General features: G+C 39.2%; 1 protein-coding gene across 1 annotated transcript in view; it reads left to right on the forward strand.

Annotated features, from left to right (window-relative positions):
* The first annotated feature begins 12,885 nt into the window (after nucleotides 1-12,885).
* SNCAIP (synuclein, alpha interacting protein) overlaps nucleotides 12,886-26,165 on the forward strand; it is a 33,994-nt gene continuing 20,714 nt past the window's right edge. Inside the window, exons 1-4 of the mRNA XM_010282382.1 lie at nucleotides 12,886-13,652; nucleotides 15,296-15,475; nucleotides 18,568-18,682; nucleotides 23,950-24,074. Coding sequence (XP_010280684.1) covers nucleotides 13,101-13,652; nucleotides 15,296-15,475; nucleotides 18,568-18,682; nucleotides 23,950-24,074 — 972 coding nt within the window. The 5' untranslated portion in view covers nucleotides 12,886-13,100. The remainder of the gene's footprint in view (nucleotides 13,653-15,295; nucleotides 15,476-18,567; nucleotides 18,683-23,949; nucleotides 24,075-26,165) is intronic.

Raw genomic sequence — 26,165 nt, forward strand, 5'->3', positions numbered from 1 at the left:
TTCACAGCTTTGTTTAAAAGTCTTGAGTCAAAAAAGAGGTCGTTAGCATTGATAACAGTATTGGCAAACTGTAAACTGTACTAAAATCTATTTTTTCTCTCTATCACTTATGAGTTTTTGTGAATTGGAAATTGTACTAAAATCTATTTTATTTTTACTCTGCTTAATCACTGAATAAACATAGTGTTGAACAGGAAGGTATTGCTTTACATCTCTGTACAGACTTCAATATCTGAAGCATCTTGAAATACCATCAGTCAACATTGTGTAAGGCCTCGTCTTTTGATTTGTCATAGTTGTAGACCATTGAAAAAGTTTAAAATCCTCATATTGTAGACCATTGAAAAAATGTTCCCCAAACTATTGTTGCTATGTGCTATTTTTGAGGAACCTAGATATCATAGATCTTTAGTATACATGACATTTGTGCTATTTTATATCTGTATTCCATTGACAATATAAGTAGTTACACATAGAAATACTCACAGCTTACAAAGAGCTGATCCAGCTTTTGACCTCATACTGACTTCTGCTTAGTTAGAGGTTATATTTCTTCTTTAAAATAGAGAAGAATGTGGAAGTAGAACTATACAAGGATTATTTTTTTAAAAGAACTAGAAGTTAAGCATAAGTTAGCCATATGATTAGATATGTCAAGACCCTAATAATCTAAAAAATAATTCCCTCTCAGCTTTGTCTCAAAAATACTTAGTTCACTAAGACAGTCAAGACAAAATTATAGAGAAAATAAAATTAAACTTTATACTTAAAAATATATATAAATATGCAGACAGCCATTTTCTCCAACAAGATTATTAGCTCTTCACATAGACCTTTCAACAGATTTTTGGGTTTTTTTAATCTATTTCTGCGTGCCTGTAACTTTTGCTTAAATTACATATTCTTTTGGACAAAGAGAGATTAGAAAGTCTGAGAAAGGATTTCCAAAAAAAAAATGTAGTTTTTCCTCCCTGAATTCCCAGTTTTACCTCCCTTCATTGGACAGCACTGGCTAGTGATCTGTACCAGTGGGAAGGTCCTGTCTTTCCTTACCGTTTTGCAAAATGTGCATGAAAGTTATGCAGTCATTACATTTTATGTCCTAATCCTTCTGTGTCGTTCCTTGGATTTAAGGAATTCTGACTCACGAAAATTCCAAGGGATCCTTGGAGCCAAAGTATGTGTGTCAGTACCCACAGATTACAACATAAAAGATATATGAGGTTAGAGAAAAGTTGTAGGGCAAATCCTGATTTATCCACAATAAAGCTTGATTAAGGGTAATTGTTTTCTCTACCATCATGCTTCAAGAGAATGATCTTTGTAGCTAGCGTAATAACCACTAAGATGGGCATTGTTCCTCTTCAAAGATAGAAAACTAAGGAGTGTAGTTTAAAAATGGATCTAGCTAACTCATTTTTCTGAAATGAAGCATTAGCCAGTGTGCCCATTGATTTTTGGCATTGTCTAATGTAGAATGATGAATTGAAACAGAAATCAGCCCTTTATGCTTTTGTTATTAAGCATGAAATTGGTTGCCTTCTTTCTGGGCAGATTTTCTAAGGCCACTTGAGCAAATGGTTCAAGACATCTGTGTTCAACAAGCATCACTGAGCCATATCATTGTTGAAGTATATTCTGTCAGCTATGACATGGTTGTCATTAAATGTATGTCTCAAATGAGGACAGTATCCTACTCTAGTTTTTTCACAGGTTGATAAAAGCAAGTTCATCTTTAATCTCCAGCAGTTATCCTTCTGCACTGCTTTATTCATTCCCAAAGTAACTGTCATTCACAAAATTATTCAGAAAATTAGTTTCCTATATGAGAAAAATAAATAAATCAGTGAATATAAAATTGCACACAATTTCTCTCTCAATCTCTAGGTAGTTTAAAGTAAATTTTTATTTGGAGGCAGTTTATATGGCATTAATTTCACAGAGTCTGTTGTGCTCCAAAAACCTCCCAGGTAAATATGTCTGAGACAATACAAAATCGATTGGATAACTCCTTGGTAGAATACTGAAGAATTTCCTCAGAAAAAACAATAGTATGCAGTGACCCTTGTGATAGCTATATATAAGCTCGTTTCCTACCTTGTTTTCACATCCTCCCTCTTCCTGTTTTACACATTTTTGCCAGAATGACCTCTTCTGATTTTTCAGTAGAACTTTACTTGCTACCTGCCTTTTACATCTTTAGATCAGTCTGGACAAGAACAAACCCAGTTTATTACTTTTGAAATTTTCTTTGCCTCTTCTATATCCTCTCTTTTAGAAATGACAGCTTTTGTAGTGGTCTTCCTCAAGCCAAGACAAGAAAAATTATTCATTCACTGAGGCTTGTATTAATGTTTGAATTTCCTGGAAAAAATGCATTGTTATTTAAAAGGTTGAAATATTATTTACCTTTTTTACCCTTTCTTTCTTCTTTAGAGTGGCTTCAAATTCCACTTAAATGGAGTAAACCCTCCCTGTTCTTACCTGTGCAGGATGTTCTTAACTCAGGCTCTCATGCTATAGAGTTTATGTTAAAGAACCCTAAAATAAACTCCTGGAAGTTATTAATACATTAAAACTATAAAACAGTGCCACCTTCAGTTAAAATTGTTAAATATGATTTCAGTTATATTAGTAAAACAGTAAATAGGTATTCAGAACTAGTTTTGATTATCCATCAATATGTAAGGGACATCCCTTCCTCCATCTCCACTATTGCTGCCAGTGTTGGAGATAAATTAGTATTAACAACCATGAGGAATTTTCTAAAGGTTTTCCTAGTGTAGATAACACCTCAGTGTCTGTATACAAAGTCAGAATCACAGTTCTCTAAACGGACCTGGAATGAGTACAAGTTTTAATTGATTCAAGAGTCTCTGCTGAAGTCATATCACAAGGAAGAAGCTCAGGCATTTGTTTCAGAGGACAGTAAAACTCTAAATGTGAAACTCTGTATATGCTTACTGCAGGCCCCCAAATGATTACAACATGAGCAATATGGTGAAATACTGCATTTAAAAAAAATATTTAATGGGTGTGGGCAGTTCTCAATGCTAATCCCAGGCTTCCTTGACGATGATCATGGAAAGTGAAGTAAACTCCATAGTGAGTGAATTTTTAAAGCAAGGAGGAAGAGTTTCAGATAAAGGAAACTCATTTGATGGCGTTCATCCTTTGGTAGCAATGGATTCAACCTAACAGAGTTTGTTCTCATTTATAGAATCATAGAATCCTAAAATGGGTTGGGTTGGGTTGGAAGGGCTCTCCAAAGATCATCTAGTTCAACCTACCTTTCATGGTCAGGGACATCTTTCACTAGATCAAATTGCTTAAAGCCCCATCCAGCTTGACCTTTGAACACTTCCAGGCATGGGGCATCCACAGCTTTCTAGGCAACCCTTTCCAGTGTCTTATGATCTTCATTGTAAAGGTGCAAGACCCTGCAATTGACCTTGTTGAACTTCATGATATTCAGATGGGCCCAGCCCTCAAGCCTGATCAAGGGACAGAGTGCTAGCAAGGGCCCTCAGCCTGTTGCTCTGAGATGTGCTGGTTATACTGCAACACACTTGAAGTCTTACAGAGATGAGACGTGGGCTCCTGAGGTAATAGAAGCCAACACAGAGACACCAGTGAAATATCTCAAAGGAATTAAAGGGTGTTTCTCTAAGAAGGTGACATGGCCGACAGCCCTGCTGAATGCACACAGTGCACACCAATGCATGCAGCATGGGCAACAAACAGGAGTTGGAAGCCATCATGCTGCTAGAAGGCTCTAACCTAGTTACTGTTACTGAAACTTGGTGGGACGAATCCCACGACTGAAGTACAGCTGTCGATGGCTATAGGCTGTTCAGAAGGGACAGGTGAGGAAGGAAGGGCAGAGGCTTTGCCCTCTGTATCCAGAACTGGATAGAGTAGGAAGAGCTGTCTCTGAAGAATAGCCACGAGCAGGTCAAAAGCTTACGAGTAAGAATCAAAGACCAAGGCAACAAAGGGAACCTTGTGGCTGGTGTCTACTACAGGCCACCCAATCAAGGGGGAGCTTATTGATGAAGCCTTCTTACTCAAGCTACAGAGGCATTGAGCTCACAAGCTTTCGTCCTGCTGGGGGACTTCAGCCACTCTGACATCTGCTGGAAAAGTAACATGGAGAGCTGTAGGCAATCCAGGAGACTCCTGGAGTGCATTGAGGATAACTTTCTGTGCCAGGTAATAGACAGCTCTACCAGAGGGGATGCTGTACTGGACCCATTAGTCACCAGTGCAAATGAGCTATCAATGATGTCAAGATTGGGGGCAGTCATGTACTTGAGCAGATTGCAGTCCTGAGGAATATGGGTCAGGCAAAGAGTAAAGTCAGAACCCTGAATTTTAGGAAAAAAAAACCTTCTAGCTCTTCAAGGTGTTGGTCAATAGAACCCCCTGGGAAACTGCCCTCGGGGACAAGGGAGCAGAACAGAGCTGGCAGATCTTTAAGGACGCTTTCCGTAGAGCACAAGAGCTCTCAATCCCCAGGTGTAAGAAATCAGAAAAGGAAGGCAAGAGGCCAGCATGGCTGAGTGGAAAGCTGCTGGTTCAAATGAAGGGCAAAAACGGGCAAGAAGGAAACTCAGAGGCAGTGGAAGCAGGGACAGGTATCCTGGGATGAATACAGGGATGCTGTGGGGCTGTGTAGGGATGAGGTCAGGAGGGCCAAGGCATGGCTGGAGCTGAACTTGGCTGGGACGCAAAGAATAATAAGAGTTTCTACAGGTATGTCAACAACAAAAGGAAGGTCAAAGACAGCATACCCACCTTGATGAGCAAGATTGACAGACTGGTAACGATGGACAAGGAGAGGGCCGTGGTATTCAGCTACTGTTCTCAGTCTTCACTGGCAATCTCTCTTTGCACACCTCGTGAGTGAATGGACTGCAAGGTGGGGATTGGAGAAGCAAAGTGCCTCCCATTGTAAGAAAAGATCAGGTTTGTGACCACCTGAGGAACTTAAAGATACAGAATTCTATGGGACGTGCCGAGGTGCATCCCAGAGTCCTGAGGGAATTGGCTGATGTAGTTGCAAAGCCACTCTCCATGATATTTGAAAAGTCATGGCAGTCAAGTGAAGTCCGTGGAGACTGGAAAAAGGGAAACATTGCACCCATTTTTAAAAAGGATAGAAAGGAGGGCCCTCGGAACCTCCAACCTGTCAGCCTCACCTCTGTGCCTGGGAAGATCATGGAACAGATCCTCCTAGAAGCTATGCTAAGGCACATGGAGAATAGGGAGATGATTCGAGAAGCTAGCATGGCTTCACCAAGGGTCAGTCCTGCTTGAACTGACCTAGTGGCCTTCTATGATGGAGTGACTCCATCAGTGGACAAGGGAAGAGCTACAGATGTCATCTATCTGGACGTCTCTAAGGCCTTTGACATGGTCACAGAATCACAGAATCACAGATTCATTAAGGTTGGAAAAGACCTTTAAGATCATCAAGTCCAACCATCAGCCCAACACCACCATGCCCTAAACAATATCCTGAAGTGCCACGTCTACATGTTTTTTTAATACTTCCAGTGATGGTGACTCCACCACCTCCCTGGGCAGCCTGACCACTCTCTCAGGAAAGAAATTTTTCCTAATATCCAGTATAAACCTCCTCTAGCACAACTTGAGGCCATTTCCTCTCGTCCTATCACTGGTTACTTGAGAGAAGAGACCAACACCCACCTCACCACAACCCCCTTTCAGGTAGTTGTAGAGACCGATGAGATCTCCCCTCAGCCTCCTCTTCTCCAGACTAAACAACCCCAGTTCCCTCAGCTGCTCCTCATAAGACTTGTTCTCCCAACCCCTCACCAGCTTTGTTGCCATTCTTTGGACGCGCTCCAGCACCTCAACGTCCTTCTTGTAGTGAGTGGCCCAAAACTGAACATAGTAGTCAAGGTGCGGCCTTACAGTGCTTACAGGGGGACGATCACTTCCTTAGCCCTGCTGGCCACACTATTTCTGATACAGGCCAGGACGCTGTTGGCCTTCTTGGCCACCTGGGCACACTGCTGGCTCATATTCAGCTGGCTGTCAACCAGCACCCACAGGTCCCCCACAACTTCCTTCTTTCTAAATTGGAGAGACACAGATTTGATGGGTGGACTCCTGGATGGATGAGGAATTGGTTGGATGGTCACATCCAAAGGGTAGTGGTCAACAGCTCAATGTCCAGTTGGAGCTCAGTGTTGAGTAGTGTCCCTCAGGGGTCTATATTGGGACCAGTACTCTTTAATATCTTCATCAATGACAGAGACAGTGGGATCGAGTGCACCCTCAGCAAGTTTGCAGATGACACCAAGCTGACTGGTGTGGTTCACATGCCTGAGGGGTGGATTGCTGTCCAGAGGGACCTGGACAAGCTCAAGGAATGGGCCCGTGTGCATCTCGTGAAGTTCAACAAGGCCAAGGGCAGGGTCCTGCAGCTGCGTCGGGTCAAACCCCAATATCAATCCAGGCTGGGGGATGAAGGGATTGAGAGCAGCCCTGTGGAGAAGGACTTGGGGGTACTGGTGGATGAAAAGCTGGACATGAGCAGGCAACGTGCGCTTGCAGCCCAGAAGGCCAACCATATGCCGGACTGCATCCAAAGAAGTGGCCAGCAGGTTAAGGGAGGTGATTCTACCCCTCTACTCAGCTCTGGTCAGACCCCACCTGCAGTGCTGTGTCCAGCCCTCAGCACAGGAAAGACATGGACCTGTTGGAGTGGGTCCAGAGGCGGGTCACAAAAATGATCCGAGGGATGGAACAGCTCTCGTCTGAGAATAGGCTGAGTTGGTGTTGTTTATCCTGGGAGAAGAGAAGGCTCCGGGGAGAGCTTATTGCAGCCTTCCAATACTTCAAGGGGACTTCTAAGAAAGATGGGGACAGAGTTTTTAGCAGGCCCTGTTGCAACAGCATAAGGGGTAATAGTTTGAAACTAAATGGTTAAAAGACAGGGTAGATTTAGATTAAATCTAAGGAAGAAAATGAGGGTGGTGAAACCCTGGCATAGGTTGCCCAGGGAGGTGGTAGGTGTTCCAGGTCCCTGGAAACATTTAAGGTCAGGTTGGATGGGGCTCTGAGCAACCTGATCTAGTTGAAGATGTCCCTGCTCATTGAAGGGCGGGTGGAGTAGATGACCTTTAAATGTCCCTTCCAACCTAAACATTTCTATGATACTATGAAGGTCCCTCTGCGTAGCATCCCTTCCCTCAAGTGAACCAACTGCACCACTCAACTTGGTGTCATCTGGAGATCTGCTGAGGGTGCACTCAATCCCACTGTGTATGTCATTAATAAAGATACTGAATAGCACCAGTACAAACCCCTGACAAACACCACTTGTTAGTAATCTCCCTTTGGACGTTGAGCTAATGACTGCAACTCTTTGGATATGGCCATCCAGCCAATTCCTTTTGCATCAAATAGTCCATCCATCAAACCTGTCTCCAAATTAGGGCAAGAATGTTGTGGGTGACCATGTCAAAGGCCTTACAGAAATTGAGATATATTAGGTAAGTAGCTCTTCCCTTGTTCACTGATGCAGTCACTCAATCGCAGAAGGACACTAAGATTGATCAGGCATGATTTTCCATTGGTAAAGCCTTGTTGGTTGTCTCTACTTACCTCTCTGTCATCCATATGCCTTCACATTGGTTCCAGGAGAATCTGCTCCATGATATTCCCAGGCACAGAGGTGAGGCTGACAGGTCGGTAGTTCCCACAGTCATCCTCTTTGCCCTTTTTAGAGGTTAACAACTGAAGCCTAAATGGTAAAGAAGCTTCTTGTTGTGTTGTCAGCAAGGATAGAGAGTACCTCGCAATATTGTGTATTGGGAGTTTCCAAGTACATGCTGACAAGGTCTTGAGGTAAAAGCCAACAAACAGTGTCGTCTTTTGTCTCTTTGTCAGTTTTGCACTTTGTTTCCAGTCTTCCTACTATCTGCAGGCAGGTGGCATTCTTTGAGGCTGGTTACTTCTTCATCATAGCATAACTTAAGTCAGAAGGCATCTCTGAAGGCTGTCTTGTCCACTTGCCTCTGCTCAGAGCAGTTCCAGTTACACCAGATTGTAACAAAACATTGACCTATTCTCCAAATGAATGTTGCAATAACGAACATTGCATCCAAGTTACTTTGAGGAAGTGTTACTAGGGAAGCAACCATGACGCTCCCACTTTGTCAGCAAGAAATAGCTGTGATTCAACCTCAGACTTTCATAGACCATTGAAAGAACTATTAGGCACGATAAAATCAGCAGATAGTCTTACCATAGCCCAGGTCTCCAAGCTCCAGGGCTCAAGCAGCATATTGTTCTCCATTGTTCACAGTTTTACTGTGACTTGTGACTGCACAAGTATGGAGTTCATAGAAAAAAAAGGTTGAAATACAGAGAATTTAGAGTTAGCACAGTCTGGATGCAGGTCACGTCATGAGGTGGAAGCATTAATGGCACTGATGACTGAGAACTGTTTGGATAAAGGCAAGTCTTCCAATTTTTCTTCTGGAGAGTGGTTCAAAGCAGTTGACTATAAGATATTGTTCTCCATTCTAAGAAAGAACAGAGAGACAAGCTAAAAAGGCTCAAGGTTTTCATTGAGGGACGTAGCATAGTAACGGGGATCACGGGTTGCCACCTACGGAAGTACAGGAGTGAATTGATACTTTTTCATTCCTGTTAGAATGGTGTGTAGGCATCAAGTGACCTAGCAGACCAACATGGACTCAGTTGCCAGGTCAGCTGCAAATGACTCAGATCTTTACATCCATTTTCCCGCTTGCCTGCACCACTGCCTGTTCTATGTCCCAGCTGTTCAATAGCAGCATTCGTGACTACAGAACATTGGTCAAAGTGTAAACCTAAATGAGTCCTTGGTGATGGTGGCAGAAAACACACTGTTAGGAGTTTTACTGCTTAGTCGGTGCTCTTTGAGTCATTCTGGGTGCATGAAGATCTGGCATAGCAACAACTACAAATGCCACTCTGCACTATGTTCACTTAATTTTGTAATGGTACTGACGTGTGATATACAGCCTTTTGCCACCTCCTATTTGTGTCACCAGTGCTGTAAAATTCATGAATCCATCATTTAAAGAATGTTGCTGTACCCATATGCCAGGGAGACAGGCTCTTCCATGCACACCAGCAATGAAATTCTGTAGTAGTTTTCTTAGAACTGAGGTAAAAGCTGAGTTCTTTGTTATTTGTTTTATACTCAGGACAATTTCAAGGTATTCTTACATTTGGCATTAGATTGTAAGTATCACAAAAGCCACCTGTCACAAAGGTAAAGTTTTATTTGTGCATGAGGTAGTCTTGATTGTTAGACAAAACTTATGTAGTTATCCTATAGATCTACAGATGCTTGTATACCAGATAAAACTCCCTCTCTCACCTCCCCATGCCCTAGATACAGAGATGATGTCAAAAAATGCTCTAAAGTCAACAGATGCTTCCAGTTGGAAACATGTTCAAAGGATCTTTTTTAGAAAGTTCAAGGTAAATTTTGGTTCCTAAAATAAAAACTGAAGTGATTAAATTGGCAAGAGAAGTTGCTTCCTAATTGCACCCTTTTCTGATTATTGGTCCCAGTAGTTCTAGGACATCTATAAATAAATAAATAAATAAATACACCCCCCCCCCCCAAATAAGCCTACAGGCCTCTTTATTCATATTTTGCATTTTCTGTTCCTCAAGAAGAGCATAGAACACAACATATGGTGAAGAACTACTTTTGCAAATTTGACCCTTGCAGGTTTTCATCAGATACTATTTTCTTCAGTGCCAAGGAAATGCTTTGGCACCTCAGGTCTATCAGGCAGCATGATAATTCTTTACTGATGTGAATGAAGTCTCCCCAGTTTTTGTGTTCCTTTCCCTTTTTATTTCAGCAATACAACAATAGGATCATCCAAATCTCTCATATTATTAAATAAAAGTTAAAGAAATAATTTTGACAACATAGTTGGGAAAAAAATTTGTCATCACCTTTTTATGTTTGAGATACTGGTGCACAGAAGAGATATGGCTTATCCAAGATTATATCAGAATTATTTGTCAAATTCTGGAATCAAGCTAGCTGGTCCACATTCTAGTCCCCTGCCTTAAACTCAGCCCATCCTTTACCATTGTTTATAAAAGAATCAAACAGTATTTATTTGACCCAGTCTTTTAATGGCCCCTGCCTGAGTTCATACGTATGGAGAGATGAGCAAGAGGCTTTTCCACTGGAGCAGCTGTTGAAGACTACTCACATAAATCCTGCTGTGCTGGTCCTTTGGAGGAGATAGGCAGCACTTGCTTTTCCTTCTTGGCAGAACAAGCGTCTGAAAACAGAAGACATTCAAGCCATGCCCTGGTCCACTCTGGCCTATGGTTTCAGTGTTGTGCAGGGGAAAACCATGCTGTAACTAGCTAAGCGCTGATGCAGCCTGTACAGTACCCCAGTAGAAAATTACACAAAGAAGGATTGTGTCTACCCATCTGACTTGCTTTCTTCCCTGTTGCTATTTCTAATCCTTTGTTAAACGCAGTGCAAATCAATCATCCCAATTAAGTGAGGAATATGTTAGTAAGTCAGTAAAAATATTGCTAACTGTTCTCAGTGTTTCAGTTTGTTTTCTGGAAAAACAGTGTTTGTAGAGAGATGTTGGGAAGAAAAACAATGAAAAAATGGAATTACCTTACTCTGCTTTAACTGTAATGAAAGAAAGGAGAAATACATGACTTTACAATGATCCTAGAAGGATTTGTAACAAAGGTCATTGCTTCTTCACAGTGTCCAATTTTACAATTTTGTCATCAGTGGTTTATGTAAATGCATCTTATTAAGGTTAGAAAGTGGAGAAAGCCAAGCAACAAAATAAATGTAAGCTTAAATAAAGTGACGACAAACAAAATGATGATGCCTTTTCCTCTGTCTAGACCCCTGTGTTGAAAGCATGTTTTCATAAAACTCAGACAGAATTCATTTCCATACTGAGTGCTTAATAGTTCCTGTCAGAAGAAAACAGCTGGGAAACATATGGTATCCATTTCCCTGTATCACTTGGAAAAAATTTCACATGTAAATAAAACCAACATAAAAGTGTAGGCCTTTGAACCTAGAATCTTATACAATACATAAATAAGTCAGTACAGTGCATTCTTTGTGTTGGCCCACTAAGTTACATGCCTTTTGATTATTATTATTTTTATTTCTTCTTTGGAAATGTATTCTTAAGCACTTCCAAAAGTATTTAGGTAATTTTCAGACATCCATAACTACTAAGCCATACTAATCTTTCATTTCAGACGTTAATGTTGCACTGAAAGTGTATATATCTGTTTCCTTAGGAAGGTGTTCATGGCAAATTGTGTGTTTTGACCACAAATTAGATCCCACTGATATGCAGTTAGCACGTGTAATAAATCTGCTTTGTTTAAAGAATATTCTTGACTTTCAGAATGCATTAACTCTTAGTGTACATTCAAAGGGACATAGAAACTGCCTAGAGGCTTTACTGGTTTTAGTGATGTCCTTCAACTGAAAATAACAAAATAAGGAAAACTCTTTGACAGAGTTCAACTGATTATGGAGATCATAAATATCACCAGCTGGGACTGTGTGAAAGAGTGCAAGTTCAGTAGGATTGAGTTCAAGGTCAGTAAGATTAAGAGTTCAGGTGCCTTGAGCTCCCTTTCTTCTCTGCAAGTCAGATTCATTGGCAAACTCCATATCCTGCAGTGCACTGAAATAATGGTCTGGAAGGTCCAGAGATATATATATGTGTGTAAATATATACAGGTTATATATCTATAAGGGAGGGAAAGTTTGACAGAGAAGCCCAACATACAGAGGAGAAGTGGAAAAGGAAACATCATACCTGAAGAAGTAGGCTTAATTTTCAGATCAGAGAATCAGAAAATCGTTTAGGTTGGCCGGGACCACTTGAGACCGTCTAGTCTAACAGCCCTGCTTAAGCAGAGTCAGCTAGAGCAGGTTAAGCCCAGGACTGTGTCAAGTCAGATTCTGAGTATGTCCACAGATGGAGACTGTCTCAGGGCAGCCTGTGCCAGTGTTTGATCAGCCTCACAGTAAAAAAGTGTTTTCTTGTGCTCAGATGGAATTTCATGTGTTTCACTTTGTGCCCATTGCCTCTTGTCCTGTCAGTGGGCATCATGGAGAAGGGCCTCACTCCCTCTTCCTCATGGTTTGCCATCATGTAATTATACACAAGGATAAGATTCCTCTTGACCTTTCTCTTGTCCAGGCTGAACAGTCCCAGCTCTCTGTCATTGTTCACATGAATTTCCAGTTCTTGTGTGAAAAATACATTTCTCAGAGATAACAGGCCTTAAAAAAAATTTTTTTACTGTTGTTAAAACAAATCCAACAAAAAATTTTGACTAACCTTTTTGTTGACCTCCCAGAAAATCATCCTATTCTTATGATGCATCTCTGTGCAATAAAAAAAAGCAGAGTGCAAACTAACATAATTGGACAGGACCATTGTAAATGCCACTAGGATCCTATTGATGGCCATTAATTGATTGAAACTACTTTATTTGTAATTGATTACAATGTATGGCCTGTTTGAAGAAAGTTTCTTTTCTGGAGTGTCAAATTCTTCAGCTGTTTTAATAGAGATGCCATTAAATCTGCTTAGATATGAATGTGGTATGTTATCATGTAATTCTTGCTTCTGATGCTTGGCCAGGTATATCTTTAAAGCATGCTATATCATGTCACATGTCTGGTAGTAATCACTTCTAAATCACATTCCTCTATTTCTCTAGTTTCCAGCAGCAGCTGGAACTGTGGAGTCTCAACTCTTATCGGAAATGCACAGAAACCAACAGGAATTGCAGATGTGTGCAATAAATTCAGACCAGTGAAGAGGGTTTCCCCATTAAAGCACCAGCCAGAAAGCTCTGAGAACAATGAAAGTGATGACCAGAAGAACCATAAGGGAGAATACCAGAAAGGCAGTGATTCTCAGTCTGCACCTCCAAATGATGACCAGAGTCCAGGAGAAGGAGAGAGCCTCAAAAGCAAAAACATCGAGCCCGCTGTTTTGCTTGGGGAACTGGAGCACTATGACCTGGATATGGATGAAATTTTGGATGTGCCTTATATTAAATCAAGCCAGCAACTTGTTCCTTTTACAAAGGTAGCTCCTGAGAAAAAACTTTTGGGTCTATGTTCAACAGTGAATGGTCTTAGTGGTAAGACCTGCTCTGCAGGGAGCACAGAGAGCTCGCCTGCCAGTGGGACGCAGTTCTGTGTGCTGTCTCCTGTGAAAGGCTCTCAGCTGAGAAAAACGCAGCCCATTGTCCTTGACCAGCACAAGCATTTAACAGAAGAATTGGAGCTTTCCCAGTCTGTAGTTAAGTGTAGCTCAGTCCATGAATCTGAAACCCAGGGCAAGGGCTTCCTCAGCAGGACATTTGTTGATCCTCATGCTCACAAAACTGAGAAGACTATGCCAAACTGCCACCTGAGGACTTTCCACCTGCAGACAGCAGTGGCAGAAAGCAAGCAGCTAGAGGAACTGAGTATGAACTGGAGCAGTGCGGGGGGCCAAGAAGAGAGGAGCGAAGAGGTGAAAAAAATTAAAAGCATCTTAAACATTGTAAAGGAAGGCCAAATCTCTTTACTGGTAAGTATCATCTTTTTCATAAAACACATAGAATAAGGGTGATCTGTGATGTGGTTTATTAAGCCAGCAAAGCTGAAGAAGTACGTAATTTTGAACTGCTGCCCTTTTTATCTTTTACACTCCTTAGAAATTGAGCCTATGGACTTCCAAATGGAAAGTTTTAATCTAAATCAAATACGTAGCAAAACCAAGATCCTAGTTTTATGTAAATGTGGCCAGGATTGCTAGTTTATGCAATATACTGAAATCATGTAGAAGACAGGCATTTTAGCTATTGAGATCACTTAAATATTGGATTTAAATCTTAATTGAGTTTTGCCTTTCACAACTTTTGTGAGTCACTTTGTTCAATGATTGCTGGTTTACCTCAGTTGTTATTTAGAGGCTGGTGATGGGAACAGAGGGGCTTCTGTTTTATTCTGATTATTATTCAGGAGTGTTTATGCTGTCTTGTTGCAGCAGCATTCTCAAGCAGGAGTTTTCTGTAAAGCCTTGTTGGCCTCTGACCCATATGAAGTTTTTTAGTAAATTCTAGCACTGTGATCAGCCACTATCAATGATGGTTTCCAAAGTAACTAGATGCAAGTTAACACAGTGATGCAGAGCATGTGATCTCCACTCAGAACGGGTGGTGGAGGCACAGTGTATGTGTAAGAAATGTTTTTGTTAGATTTTTGTTTAGCTTCTCTGTTTACCAGCCTAGCTCAAGCACAAAGGCATGCTATTAACATAGCAGCAAGAACAAAGGCAGATATTCAAAGACTAGACAGAGGCAGAAGAGAATATTAGATTGCTCGGTAAAAAATAAAAGCAAATTAAATTAGCCCTGAAATAGGAATTGAGGGGGAAAAAGCAGGTCATCATAAATAGGTAGATGGAAAGAAAAAGCATAGTTTTTCCAAACAGGTCGAAACCTCTGAATCATCAAACAGTACTCTGGCAAGTCTGCAACAACTTTATGAACTTATCATTGCTACTCCATAACTCTGTCTTCCTTCTTCCCCTCTCCTTCTGGAGTTTCTCAACTTTTGTTTTGTCTCATTTGGGCAGAAATAATGTATTAGTTCATGGTTGTATAGTACTTTGGGTAAATATTCCAAGAATTTTTTTTATAAAAACAAGCTATTAAATAAAAGTCTTCTGTCGTGTGTTTTAACTACTTTTTAGATTGTGCTTAACACAAGCTGCTGCTTTTGCGATGAGCAAAATTAATAAGGAACTTTTTTTAGGAGACATGGATGTTTTCTGTTCAATTATCAGCGTAATGAAAAAAAAAGGAGAGAAAACAAAGGCAAAATAGACAGAAATCATGAAAATCTGGGTATTTTTGCAGATACTTCATTGATCAAAGTAGTACAAAGACTTAAAGCTACTCAAGATCCGGCGCTGTTGTATGACAATTGCAAGAGAAGGCGAGAAGCTACACAGTGAATCAAGCCAGTGAGCATCCCACCTTTATCTGTTTGGCTAATAGTAGCCAGGTTCTGTATAGTGCAGTGAAACGCTCCTGGTTTTGAGTTACAAAAGAACATGCCTATGGAGAAACATCTTTGTATTTGTCTTGTGTCTTGGGCTGTGAGGCTTAATGTTCAGTGTGTCTTTTTATCCTTAGTTGTAACTAGCATACATACCTTTTTTAACAGCCGCATTTAGCAGCAGATAATCTGGATAAGATCCATGATGAATGTGACAACAATCTGTTGCATGTAGCAGCGTCAAAGGGACATGCAGAATGCCTGCAGCATCTCACTTCTTTGATGGGTGAAGACTGCTTGAATGAACGAAATGTTGAGCAGCTAACTCCAGCTGGATTAGCAATAAAGGTAACTTAGTGTCTGTCTCTACTGTAATGTGACATGAAGGTCATATAGTTTCTTTCTGTGATGGCAGCAGTAATATATCCAGCAGGATGTTATTTTTCAAGCACTGTGTTAAGTGAGAGCAAAAAGAACTGTTGGCTGGTACCACGTAAGCAAATAAAAATGGATTACTATGCAGGATACAGTATCAGCTGTACAATACTGACATTTTATAAGTTGTTGTCAATGCATATACATTGATTTTTAAATCAAATATCTGACTAAATCTTTTTTTTTATTATTTTGAGGAACTTTCTTTTAACTTGGACTCAGTTTTGTGTTTAGAGAGCATAACAGTTTCTTGGTTTTTAACAAATGCAGGTTATAATCTTGTAAGATACGTGTGAGAACATGTTTACAAAGCATGAAAAACCTCTGATCCACATCTGGAGCTGAAAATTCTTGGTTGTCTTGAACAACCTCATCAAAGTTAAAATGTGCATGTTACAGAACAACCTGTCATAAACTGCAAAAATTGATGTCAAAGCTTACAGGAAAACCTGTTATGTAGGAAAATGTGAAAATTATTGGTGTTGCTGCACTAAAATAAAATATAGTGGTGTACAGGAAGGCTGATAATTTAACCGTACTGATTCTTTTTCTTTAGTAAGTGAGACTGAATGGTTGAATGCCGTTCCTTTTAGCCACTAGGTACCTACTGGCTAAAGAAGAAACAAGGAAAGGGGTGAAATGTAATACAAGAGTTTCTGTTTCATCCACAATTCTATCGTTATTTGCTTCTTGGAAAAACTTTAGCAACTAACAGAGGACTGGTGGATTCCAACCTGCAGTTTTGCATCTTTGATACATCATTTCAGTGACCTAGGGCCCTGGTGCCGGTTTCATGAGAAGGTTTTTTTAATTTTTCTGGGACAAAAGAAAAATTATATAAGCCATATAAATGTAAAATGAAACTGATACCTAGTTATGCTAATGAAATGCTGTTATAAAAGTAAGGTACTTAGCTTCAGTATCTTGGCCTATGTCCAGGCTGAATAGATACAGTTTGCCAATTTGAAATCTTACAATTTTAGTTGGAATTAATTTTCTTTCTTGTTTTTTTCAACCTAGGTAAATAATGTGTTTATAAGCCAATAAAACCTTTTGGTTTTTTCTGCAGAAAGGTTGGCTTTTTTAATAATAGGTTCCTTTAGTTTCTATAATACTTGGGCATCCTTTGGCATTCACAGAAAAGTGTACAAATGGAGTTGTTCATGTAAGTGAGTGTGCTCAGGCCCAAGTGTTTCTAATGACGGATTAGAACAAGTCTGCATGGCTGGACTTGTCCTGCATCATTGCAAAGTTTTGTGAGAGCCTTAAAGTAATCTGGCATAACTAAACTTTGTACCTCTTGATGCTTAGTCCCAAAGTGGTTTTGCACACTGATGGAATGGACTTTATTCTTCTTGCTCTTACTATATACCACTGTAACTGCCATAATGTTTACCATGTGCGCGTGCACCTATGTTACACAAGAATGATAACTATCAGAACGGAAGAAAACTTGCATGCAGGAATATAGATTTCCATGGAAGAGAATTTTAACAATTTAGTGATGATGCATGACACCTCCCAGTAAGGGATGAATTAATTAAAACTAATTCTTTTGATTGAAGACCTCTTTCTGACCCTGAGCTATGAGGTAGAGAGTGAAAATGGAGCAGTATGTTGTCACCAGTCACACTGTCATATTGATTGTTTATTTTAACTAACTGTGGAGAAATCCTTTCCACATTAGCAAAATTATCTTATTTAGCAGGTATTTGATGTTATTAATTCTTTACCTTAATTTTAAAAATACAGAAGTATTTTATGCAGTTGTGATACAAAGGAAAACAAAAAATAATATTAGTTAGTCATGCTTATTAATATTTGAACCCAAATACAATGAGGAAAATTTTTTTAGCGTGTTAAAAAGAATACAATTAGTTTCATTGTTTTACTTCGTTACTGAAATTGAGAGAAATAGAGGAAAGTAAGTAATGCAAAATGGTGTGCATTTTTGTGTTTATATACATACATTACATATAGAAGGAATAAGACAAATATCAAATTAATTTTATACCAATTTTTCTTTCTCCCATATAATTTTAAATGAGTTAATATTTCTTCTTTTTATAAAAATAAAACTGAAGCTTGAAATGGGTGTTTCTTTCCTTCTCATGATAGTTTTTTCCATTTTGTCCACACAAACAGCTTTTTATGTTATGTATGTTGACTTCTGTGAGGTTTTGACTAAGCAACTGAAATACTTGTTTCAGCTATAAAGAATATAATAGCCTTTATGAACATGAGACTTGAAAAATCAAGTAAGAGCAGGCGGGAATGTAGGTCACGCCAAACTGCATTTGCCAAGGTACCATTGCTGAAAAGGGGCTGCAGCAAGAGAAGCTGCTAAAAACTCTTGCCTTTCCATTGGGTGACAAGCATGGTCTGAAGAAAATGTTCATCTGTTTCCACAGCATGTACATCCCACTTCGTAGTAACTTGCAAATTACTAGGAGTGTGCATAGCAGCTTGGGATCATTTTGACTAGGCTGTAAAAGGTGTTCAGGGCAGGAATAATCTCTTTCTTTGTGTTTGTGCAGTATCTATTGCAGATAGGTCCTAATCCATGAGGATTAGGTGTTCATATACTACACACATGTGGGAAGCACGCATGTAATTAGTGATCAATGAAGACTTGAGTTTGTAGGGAGGCTGTTCACTCTGTGCCAGCAAGTGATCTTGTTTAGTCATTGAGCCTTGCTGTACAAGTGATGGAAAAAGAATCATGGTTTTGCTCTGAACAATCTGAGAGGGACCAGATTGTGTATACAATACTGCTTTACTGCCACTTTCACATTGCCCCTTTCGCTATAATCAATAGCCAAGCTATAGGTTGATCTAGGACAGTAAGATAAACAAGTACATGATATGAGACCCGATGGAAGAATGCATTTTCAAACAAACTGGATTTTAATAATATTTTTATAATTATGATAAGCTTTTCCCTATTTAGTAGATGCCTTTAGAACTGAAACAGGTGGAATTTAATTTTTTTTTTATTTGTTTAGAATGGTCAGCTGGAGTGCGTTCGATGGATGGTGAGCGAAACAGAAGCTATTGCAGAATTAAGTTGCTCAAAAGACCACCCAAGCCTTATTCATTATGCAGGTTGCTATGGCCAGGTATGACTTTCGTGTACTTTTTCAAATAGATTATTTAGATGCTTATACAAAAATTTCAATTTAAAGCATATTATCATTTTGTGGCTTTTAGTTACAGGTGTTCTTAATTAGTTCAAATATAGCAAAATCTTTTCCCACTTGATCTGTATATTTTTTTTCAGCATTTTCCCTCTTAATTCTGGGGTTTTTTTTAAGCTTTAATTAATGGCTAGGAGAAGATTAGCTGGCATAGTAGGCCAACCTGTCAATCCCAACAACATTGGGGAAGATCATCTGTCATGATCCCTAGAGGACTCCTAGGACACATCAGAAAATCATCAAACATTTTGGGATAGTTCACATTCTCTTTGCAGAAGAGACTAATCTCAAAAAATTTTGTCAAATTGTTACAATTTAGCAATTCAGTATATTGGCAGTGAAGTGTGGTGAAACTTGAACATCATCTGTCTGGTTCTAGCCAGTTTTATTGAGAATTACATATAAAAATATGGTAAATCAATCCTGTTCCACACCTAACTTATCTCTAAATCTAATGATGAGAAACCACAGAAGTACAGCATTTCACTGCTTTGCTAATGTCTAGGGAAACATACCACTTAATCGCACCACATTGTCTTCCCACAAAGTCTTTTTTTCCTAAGCAGACCTTGCAATAACTGCTTTTCAAAAGACCTTCTCCAGGATCTGCTATGCAAGGAGTAGTGATAGCTTATTCTTCTCTAATCTCTGTGGCAGATGGGCCAGTTTATCATGCAGTTTCTTCAACAAACATTAAGGATAAATGCAGAAAAAAACACTATTTTTCTGCTAATGCTTATTTTTCTCTTACCTGTTAAGAGAGAACAAGCAAAATGTAACCACTAATAAAATTATATTTTTCTTTCCTGTACAAGTATGGTTACCTCATTCAATGCCACACAATTACTGTAGTGTATATCTGCTGTTAACTGATCCTGTCCAAGCATGAATTTACTGGAGGGGGAAGGAAAAAGAGAGGGCAGGTTTGGAAGGCTATGGAGCTGGAAGTCTACCCTTTGTCCTGCTGTTTGCATAGGCACACAGACACCCTTGTTTTCATGCTGTGCAAAGGTCTCCTTTGCCTTTTCTCCACTCACCTGCTGTGCAGATGTTACCAGTGCAAGTTAGGACCCTGCTGGATATATTGATTGATTGTGTCCTGCTTTCCACAGCAAGTTTGGCCTGTAAAACTAGCACTGAATACAGGGAGGCTGGGAGCCAGATCAGAACTGGATTTGAGAAAGGTGTATTTGCTACTGGGAAGAAGAAATTTGGAAGAGAAGGTTTCATGTGAACTTACTTCAGTTGATTACCCTAATTTTGTCCTCATCTCTAAGATATTTATACAAACTAAATCCAGCAAAGCTTTGGTTTTTTTCAGTGAGCTGTGCTGTCTACTACCAGGAACAGATCTGGCACACTTTATCTAGATTATTTTCAGAGCAGGAAGGAAGCTCTACCAGTAATAAACACCAGCTACAATCAGCCACCCATGAAATTTAAAAAGGTGATATATAAATTGCTGCCAAATTTCCTTAATTAGCTGAATGCCAAAGCAAGTTCACATGTAATGTCAATTATCTTTTTTTTTTTGATAATACATAAACATCTTGCAAACATGAGGTAATGTTGAGGCTGAAGGGATGCCAGACTGTCTCACCCAACTGTATTAGGAAGAAAAAAACACTGAGAAATTCAAATGCGTAGTTGGCGCTATCCTCCGAAGCTGTAATTTATTTTACCATTACTTACATGAGAGATAATCCATGTAAACACTGGTCTTGGCAGAATTACAAGAATAATATTTTTACAAGGAAGACCTGTTATGGAATCATTTTCTAAAGGAGTCAGTCCATCCATTGTTTCCCCAGGCATTAGATGTGCGCACCATATTTTTCTTCAATAAATGTCTGGAATGGGCAGCAAAAGGGAGTTCATAGCAAAGTTCCTATGTTAAAGGTCATCAAACCACAGTCATGGCTTGACTCCAAAGGTATCTCAACCTGGTATTTCCAGTGAGAGAGGGACTACATAAGTTCATGTGATGGAAGAGGAGATCTTAAAGTCAACCTGTAGCCTGGTCAGCATACCTCCTAGCAAGGGCTTCTTTAAGCACGGGATTACGCAAGAAGCAGCCATTGTTGTTGGCAGGCCTCTCCATGCCATGCATAAGTCATGGGTACATGGCAGATTGGGTATCATCAACTGTGCCTGGCACAGTCACCATGTGACAGGAAGGAGACGGTGATGCAGTCCGAGGTGCACATAGTAGGTCCTAAGAGCTTCACAGGGCTGTAATTTCATTCCAACACGGATGCTGTGGTAGCATGGACTGCACAGATAGGAGGCAGAAGATGGGGAATACCAAGGGTTTCTTGCTTCTGAGCTCCCGAAAGTCTAGGAGGGCTTCGGGGAGCCAGAGCTACAGCATGACTGAAGACCTAGAAAGGGTTCTGTGTACCACTCGGCAGTGGTGTAGTGCTGGAGAGTGCACTGGGGAGGAGTGCACAGATACACAAATGCCTAACAATACACCTTTTTTGCACCTAAGGATGTTTACCTTCCTGTCTAATGTCATTTTTGCAAGGACAATGTACTGCTTTCACTCACTTCTACTCCTCTACTGTGAAGGGATACTGAGAAAGGCAGCTTATTTAATTAATATCGAGTGATGGGGCTAGGCTTAGCTGTAGAGCCAGTACACTTCACCATGCTAATCCTTCCATTTGTAGTCCATTTAATGATTTAAATGGTCTTTGTTAGTTATTCTTTCTGTTACAAAAGCCATCTGATGATGGAGCCAAAGTCTGCAGCCTGTCCCAAAACAGAAATGATGTAGACATTTTTCCAGAATCTTTTTTTCAGGAGGTTTGAATTATTGTAGGTCTAGAATATGCCAGAGGGATGTTAACCACTGCTGTATCATAAGACCATTGTAGGTCTTAAAATTATCAAAAGTACTGAATAATTCATCAGTATTTATCAGTTCCCATTACATAACAAATATATGATTATTTTCCATTATCTTAATCTCATTAGTTTTCTTATTATCCTTCATTTTGTCTGAATAAATTGAGTTGATGACTATAAACCTATTCTGAAGAACACTTTTATTCCAAATACATAATGTGTTACTAAAGTGGTATATGATATATTTTGATATGTGATATTTTCATTTTCCCTAGATATAACTGAAGATAATAGTTGTTTTCTTTCCTTTGTCAAGGATACATTTGTTAAAAAACATAGTCATCTGAGAGAAACACAAAGTGTTTGTGTAGGCCTCTGACTCTGTGCCTGTGATCAGCTGATGCACAGACAGTACAGATGATTGCATTTAGCCATCCAGGCACTTGATTTCCATGATTATAAGATAAATGACTAAAAAGCATCATTTGCTCCACGCCGATTGTGATCATAAAATTACAGAACATGTTTAACATTCTGGTCCCTATTATGTTCCAAAGAAATATATAATTTCAAAGCTATAGTTATCTTCCAATTCTGCACAGGAGTTTTGCTAAAATATTTTTCTTTTAATTATTAAAACATAAGGGCAATTCATAGGAGTAGTGTAATCCTTCTTCACTGCTGGCCAACACCACAGGCATCTCAAGAAATTGCTCAAAAGTATTTTAAAAGGGATATGTGATCTGAAGTCATCTCTCCATGCTGTCTGTCAACTGTATTGGGTATTCAGCCAAGGAGAAGTAAAAATACCTATCCCTTCACCCTGTAATAAAAACAAAACTGCTGTTGAAGTGGAAATATGAAGAAGGTAAGTTCCAGACAGACTAGCCCTCTGAAGTAGTAAGAGAGATCCAGGTGGCTGTATGGGCAGGATCTTTTGGAGGAGACCTGGAAGAGTCTGAGGATCCATCTCCTTTTTCTTGACATTAAAATTTCTGTGGTAGCTTTATACAAAAAAAGAGGTTTATACACATGGTTCCTAGCTGGAATTTCCTTTTCTCATTTTTATTCTTTCCCTTTCCTGTCCTATTACAGCTCAGACTCCTAGAAATGCTTTTGGTACCATTTTATTTAGGTACACTTCACTCATACAGATCCACGTATCTTACTGTGGGCCATTATGTACTTTCGTGTCACTGAAGCTACTGAAGTGCTGCAGGTTAAGTCTGTGCATTGGTGTTTGCTTCACCAACACTAGAATCTACAAAGCCCTTTTGAACTAGAGCTCCTAGCCAGTATAACACATGATAGATATCAATGGAAGATAATAAAAAATACATGTTTAAATAAAGAACTTTTAAGCTAGAAAGTAATTTTTTCTTTTCAGCTACTTAGATGCAAAAACTGGGAGTACAGCTGCAGTCAGCTATCCTTTAATGGACCTCACTTTTATGTAACCTATAGATTTATTCTAGATTTTTCAATATCACATTGAGCAGGACACAATGAAATTCAATCTGGAGAGACATGGAAGGTTCTTGGAGAGAAGAAGATTTTTCCAAATAAACCTGCTGGGGAAAATAAGAAATAAAATAAGCTTAGTGCACATATATTACCTCTCCATTGTTAGAAGAGAATACCCGTCTAAATGTGTATTACACCTGCATACACACACAAAAAGCAATGTTAGAAAGACTTAAGTCGGCACCTCAGTTTTGGCTTGCAGACTTTCACTTGCAAGTTTTGCTGTCCAAGTCTCCCCGTACTTCCCAAACTGGAGGCGTATACAAATGGTCCATTAGTCAATATACTGAGAGCTCAGGGTAGAGGGATTTCCTGGTATTAGTTGTATTGCTTCTCCTCTTGCACAACAGCCCAGAGCTGGGGCCTGGTGACAGACCTGAAGAATCTATCTGCTCAGCCCTGTGATCTGTGCATATTCCTGTTTTAATTTTCCAAATGGGCTTGTGAAATTTCATCGAATTTCACAAGCTGATTTTTGGATTGACACACAGGCTGTTCTGCCTCGGGTCTCCTCTCCAACGTACAGGCATGCATGCTTTTTAAAGTACAATCTCTCAGAATGCGTTACAGTACTCAAATTGTTCTTGTTGTGTGTTTTTATGAAACAAATAAAGTATATTGGCCTATTTCCTTGAAGAAAAACAAAACAAAACAAAACAGAGGCACACCCATGATACAGTAAGTCCTACAAAGAGAGACTCAAAACAAGGAATTACTGAACAGTATTGGTAAGAGATGATGATACCAGTATTCCTCTAGTACCTTTAGCTTTTCATTCTTTCTTGTCTTTTGTGACATCTCTTTCCCGCTCTTAAAAAAAAATCCTTCTGTGGCTTCTTCAGTTTATGCAAGAGCAAGGGATTTCACTGGATGAAGTTGACCAGGATGGAAATACTGCTGTTCACATAGCTGCTCAACATGGCTATCTAGGATGCATACAGGTAGAGTGGTAGCTATATCAGAAACTTCTTTGCATCAAACTTGAATGACAGCAATCATTAAAATGAATATAGGAGATCTTACAAGTGGGAATAATTATTGGTACGTTAGAATACACTAGAAGGAATAATTTTGAAGTAGGAATGAGACTGAAATACCAAAAAGCTCTGGGTTTTTTTATTCTATTCTCAATTATGCTATTGTTGGCCTAAAGTAACTGTTGTATTGCAAGAAGAAAGCGTGATTCTATTGTTTCTACATAAGCAGCTAATGTGTATGTTTTTATGTTACAAAAGGGCAGCCAATGTAGATCTGCTTACTCTTATTACTGTTTGGATATTTTTCTTCTATTTCTTTTTCCAATGAGTAGTTGTAGCGCTCTGGCTTAGGGGAAGTTTAACAGATAAGTTTCTTCTATGTTGAAGGATTTCCATGTTGAGTAAACCATCCCTTCCAGACTTGTAATCTTTGAATCTATCTGTGCTATACAATGCAGCGTGATGGTGATTTCCTTCTAATTCTCAATGAATCAGCTTGGCACTGAAAGCAACATAGTTCTGTTGTACAGAGCTCCTGAAAAGGGTATTTTATGCTGCTGAGAAGGCTTACACAGCTACACTACTTTTGGGAGCCAGATCTGAAAAAAAGAGTTTGGATACCTCTGTACAGTACCAGTGTTCAGTGCAGACATATGAGAAAAGCTGTAGCTGGATGGCTAGGTGAAGCATCTCAACTTTGCATTGAATTGCAGATGTACTCTCTGTCCATCGAAGTCACTAGAAGGATTACGTGACAAGAGTACATTTCTTGCATTTGGTGTTGTCTGCACTTTGTGTGAGAGCTGTTTGGAGAAGAAATAATAATAAAATTATTATAGTAGATTGCAGAAAGGTATTTAAGAAACAAATTAGTCATTGGAGAAGAGTAGATAAAAGAATAAATAACCACATTAGCAGAAAGTCAAGAAATAGAAATCAAAGTAATCAAGTCAAGTAGGGAAGGAAAACATATCTAAGAAGGAGTAATAATTCTCAGAGTCTAACGACTCAGATATATATCAGTAAACATTTTAATCCTGTTGCCACACATGAACTGAATCATAGTCCCTCTTCGGTCACTGCAAATACAGAAAATTTGTATTAGTTCAACCCTAAAAGAAATACAGCTAGTCAATTCTCATTAGCTAACCTCTTAAGAGATCGAAATATATTTGTGCAGACTGTTATGTTGAATCTACAGATGCATGGCTGCTTATTATAGCAGTCTATTTATGTATCTGGACACAAAGAAGACGTAAGTCTATAAAAGTCAGTTTGAGAGTTTCACGCAATAAGAAAAAGCATGTAACAGTTGAGGTGAATGATTAGACTTGAAAAAACCAGTTTAATAGATTTGGAGGATATGACCATCTATGCATTTTCTCATTGATGGGACATCTCTTTCTTTTAAAGATGTCAGGAATAGACTCTGCAAACTCTTATGAGAATAAAATAAACAAATCATTACATCTCTGCTAAATCTGGTGGTTTTATTATTATATTGTAGACAACTGCTATCATCAGTTGGAATAAAGGGGACAGAAGAAATGTTTATGATTTATTAGCGGGGAGCACCATTGTGGTAGGATATGTACTTAGGGTTGCTAACTCAACAAGTTAGCCTCATCAAGATGTACAATGCATTTGAAGGAGAAATTAGAGTAGATTGTTTTGAACAGAATGGTGACATCTGCAGGCTGTTCAAAACAATCTTGTAGATAAATATACAAGTCAACGAGTGTTTTGTGTTGAAGTGAAGCCATGAGAATAAATGAATGAAAATATCTAATGACAACAAAAATATACAACATTAGTAATGTCATTTCATTAACACCTCACAGTCTTAAGTGTAGTTGATGTTTTGTTGTGCTGTGAGACAAAATAAGCCTTCTGCCCTGTGAATTTATAGTCTAATTTAAAACAATGTACAGTGAACAATCTGATAAAAAGAAAGAAGTGATAAAGGAGGCAGGGAGCTTATAAGTAGCAGTACAAAAATTGAAGGGTCACAGGCTGTCAGTGATTCCCTGGCCCTCCCTGTCAGTGATACCCTGA

This window comes from Phaethon lepturus, unplaced genomic scaffold (assembly GCF_000687285.1).
Source record: "Phaethon lepturus isolate BGI_N335 unplaced genomic scaffold, ASM68728v1 scaffold14992, whole genome shotgun sequence".
NCBI lineage: Eukaryota > Metazoa > Chordata > Aves > Phaethontiformes > Phaethontidae > Phaethon > Phaethon lepturus.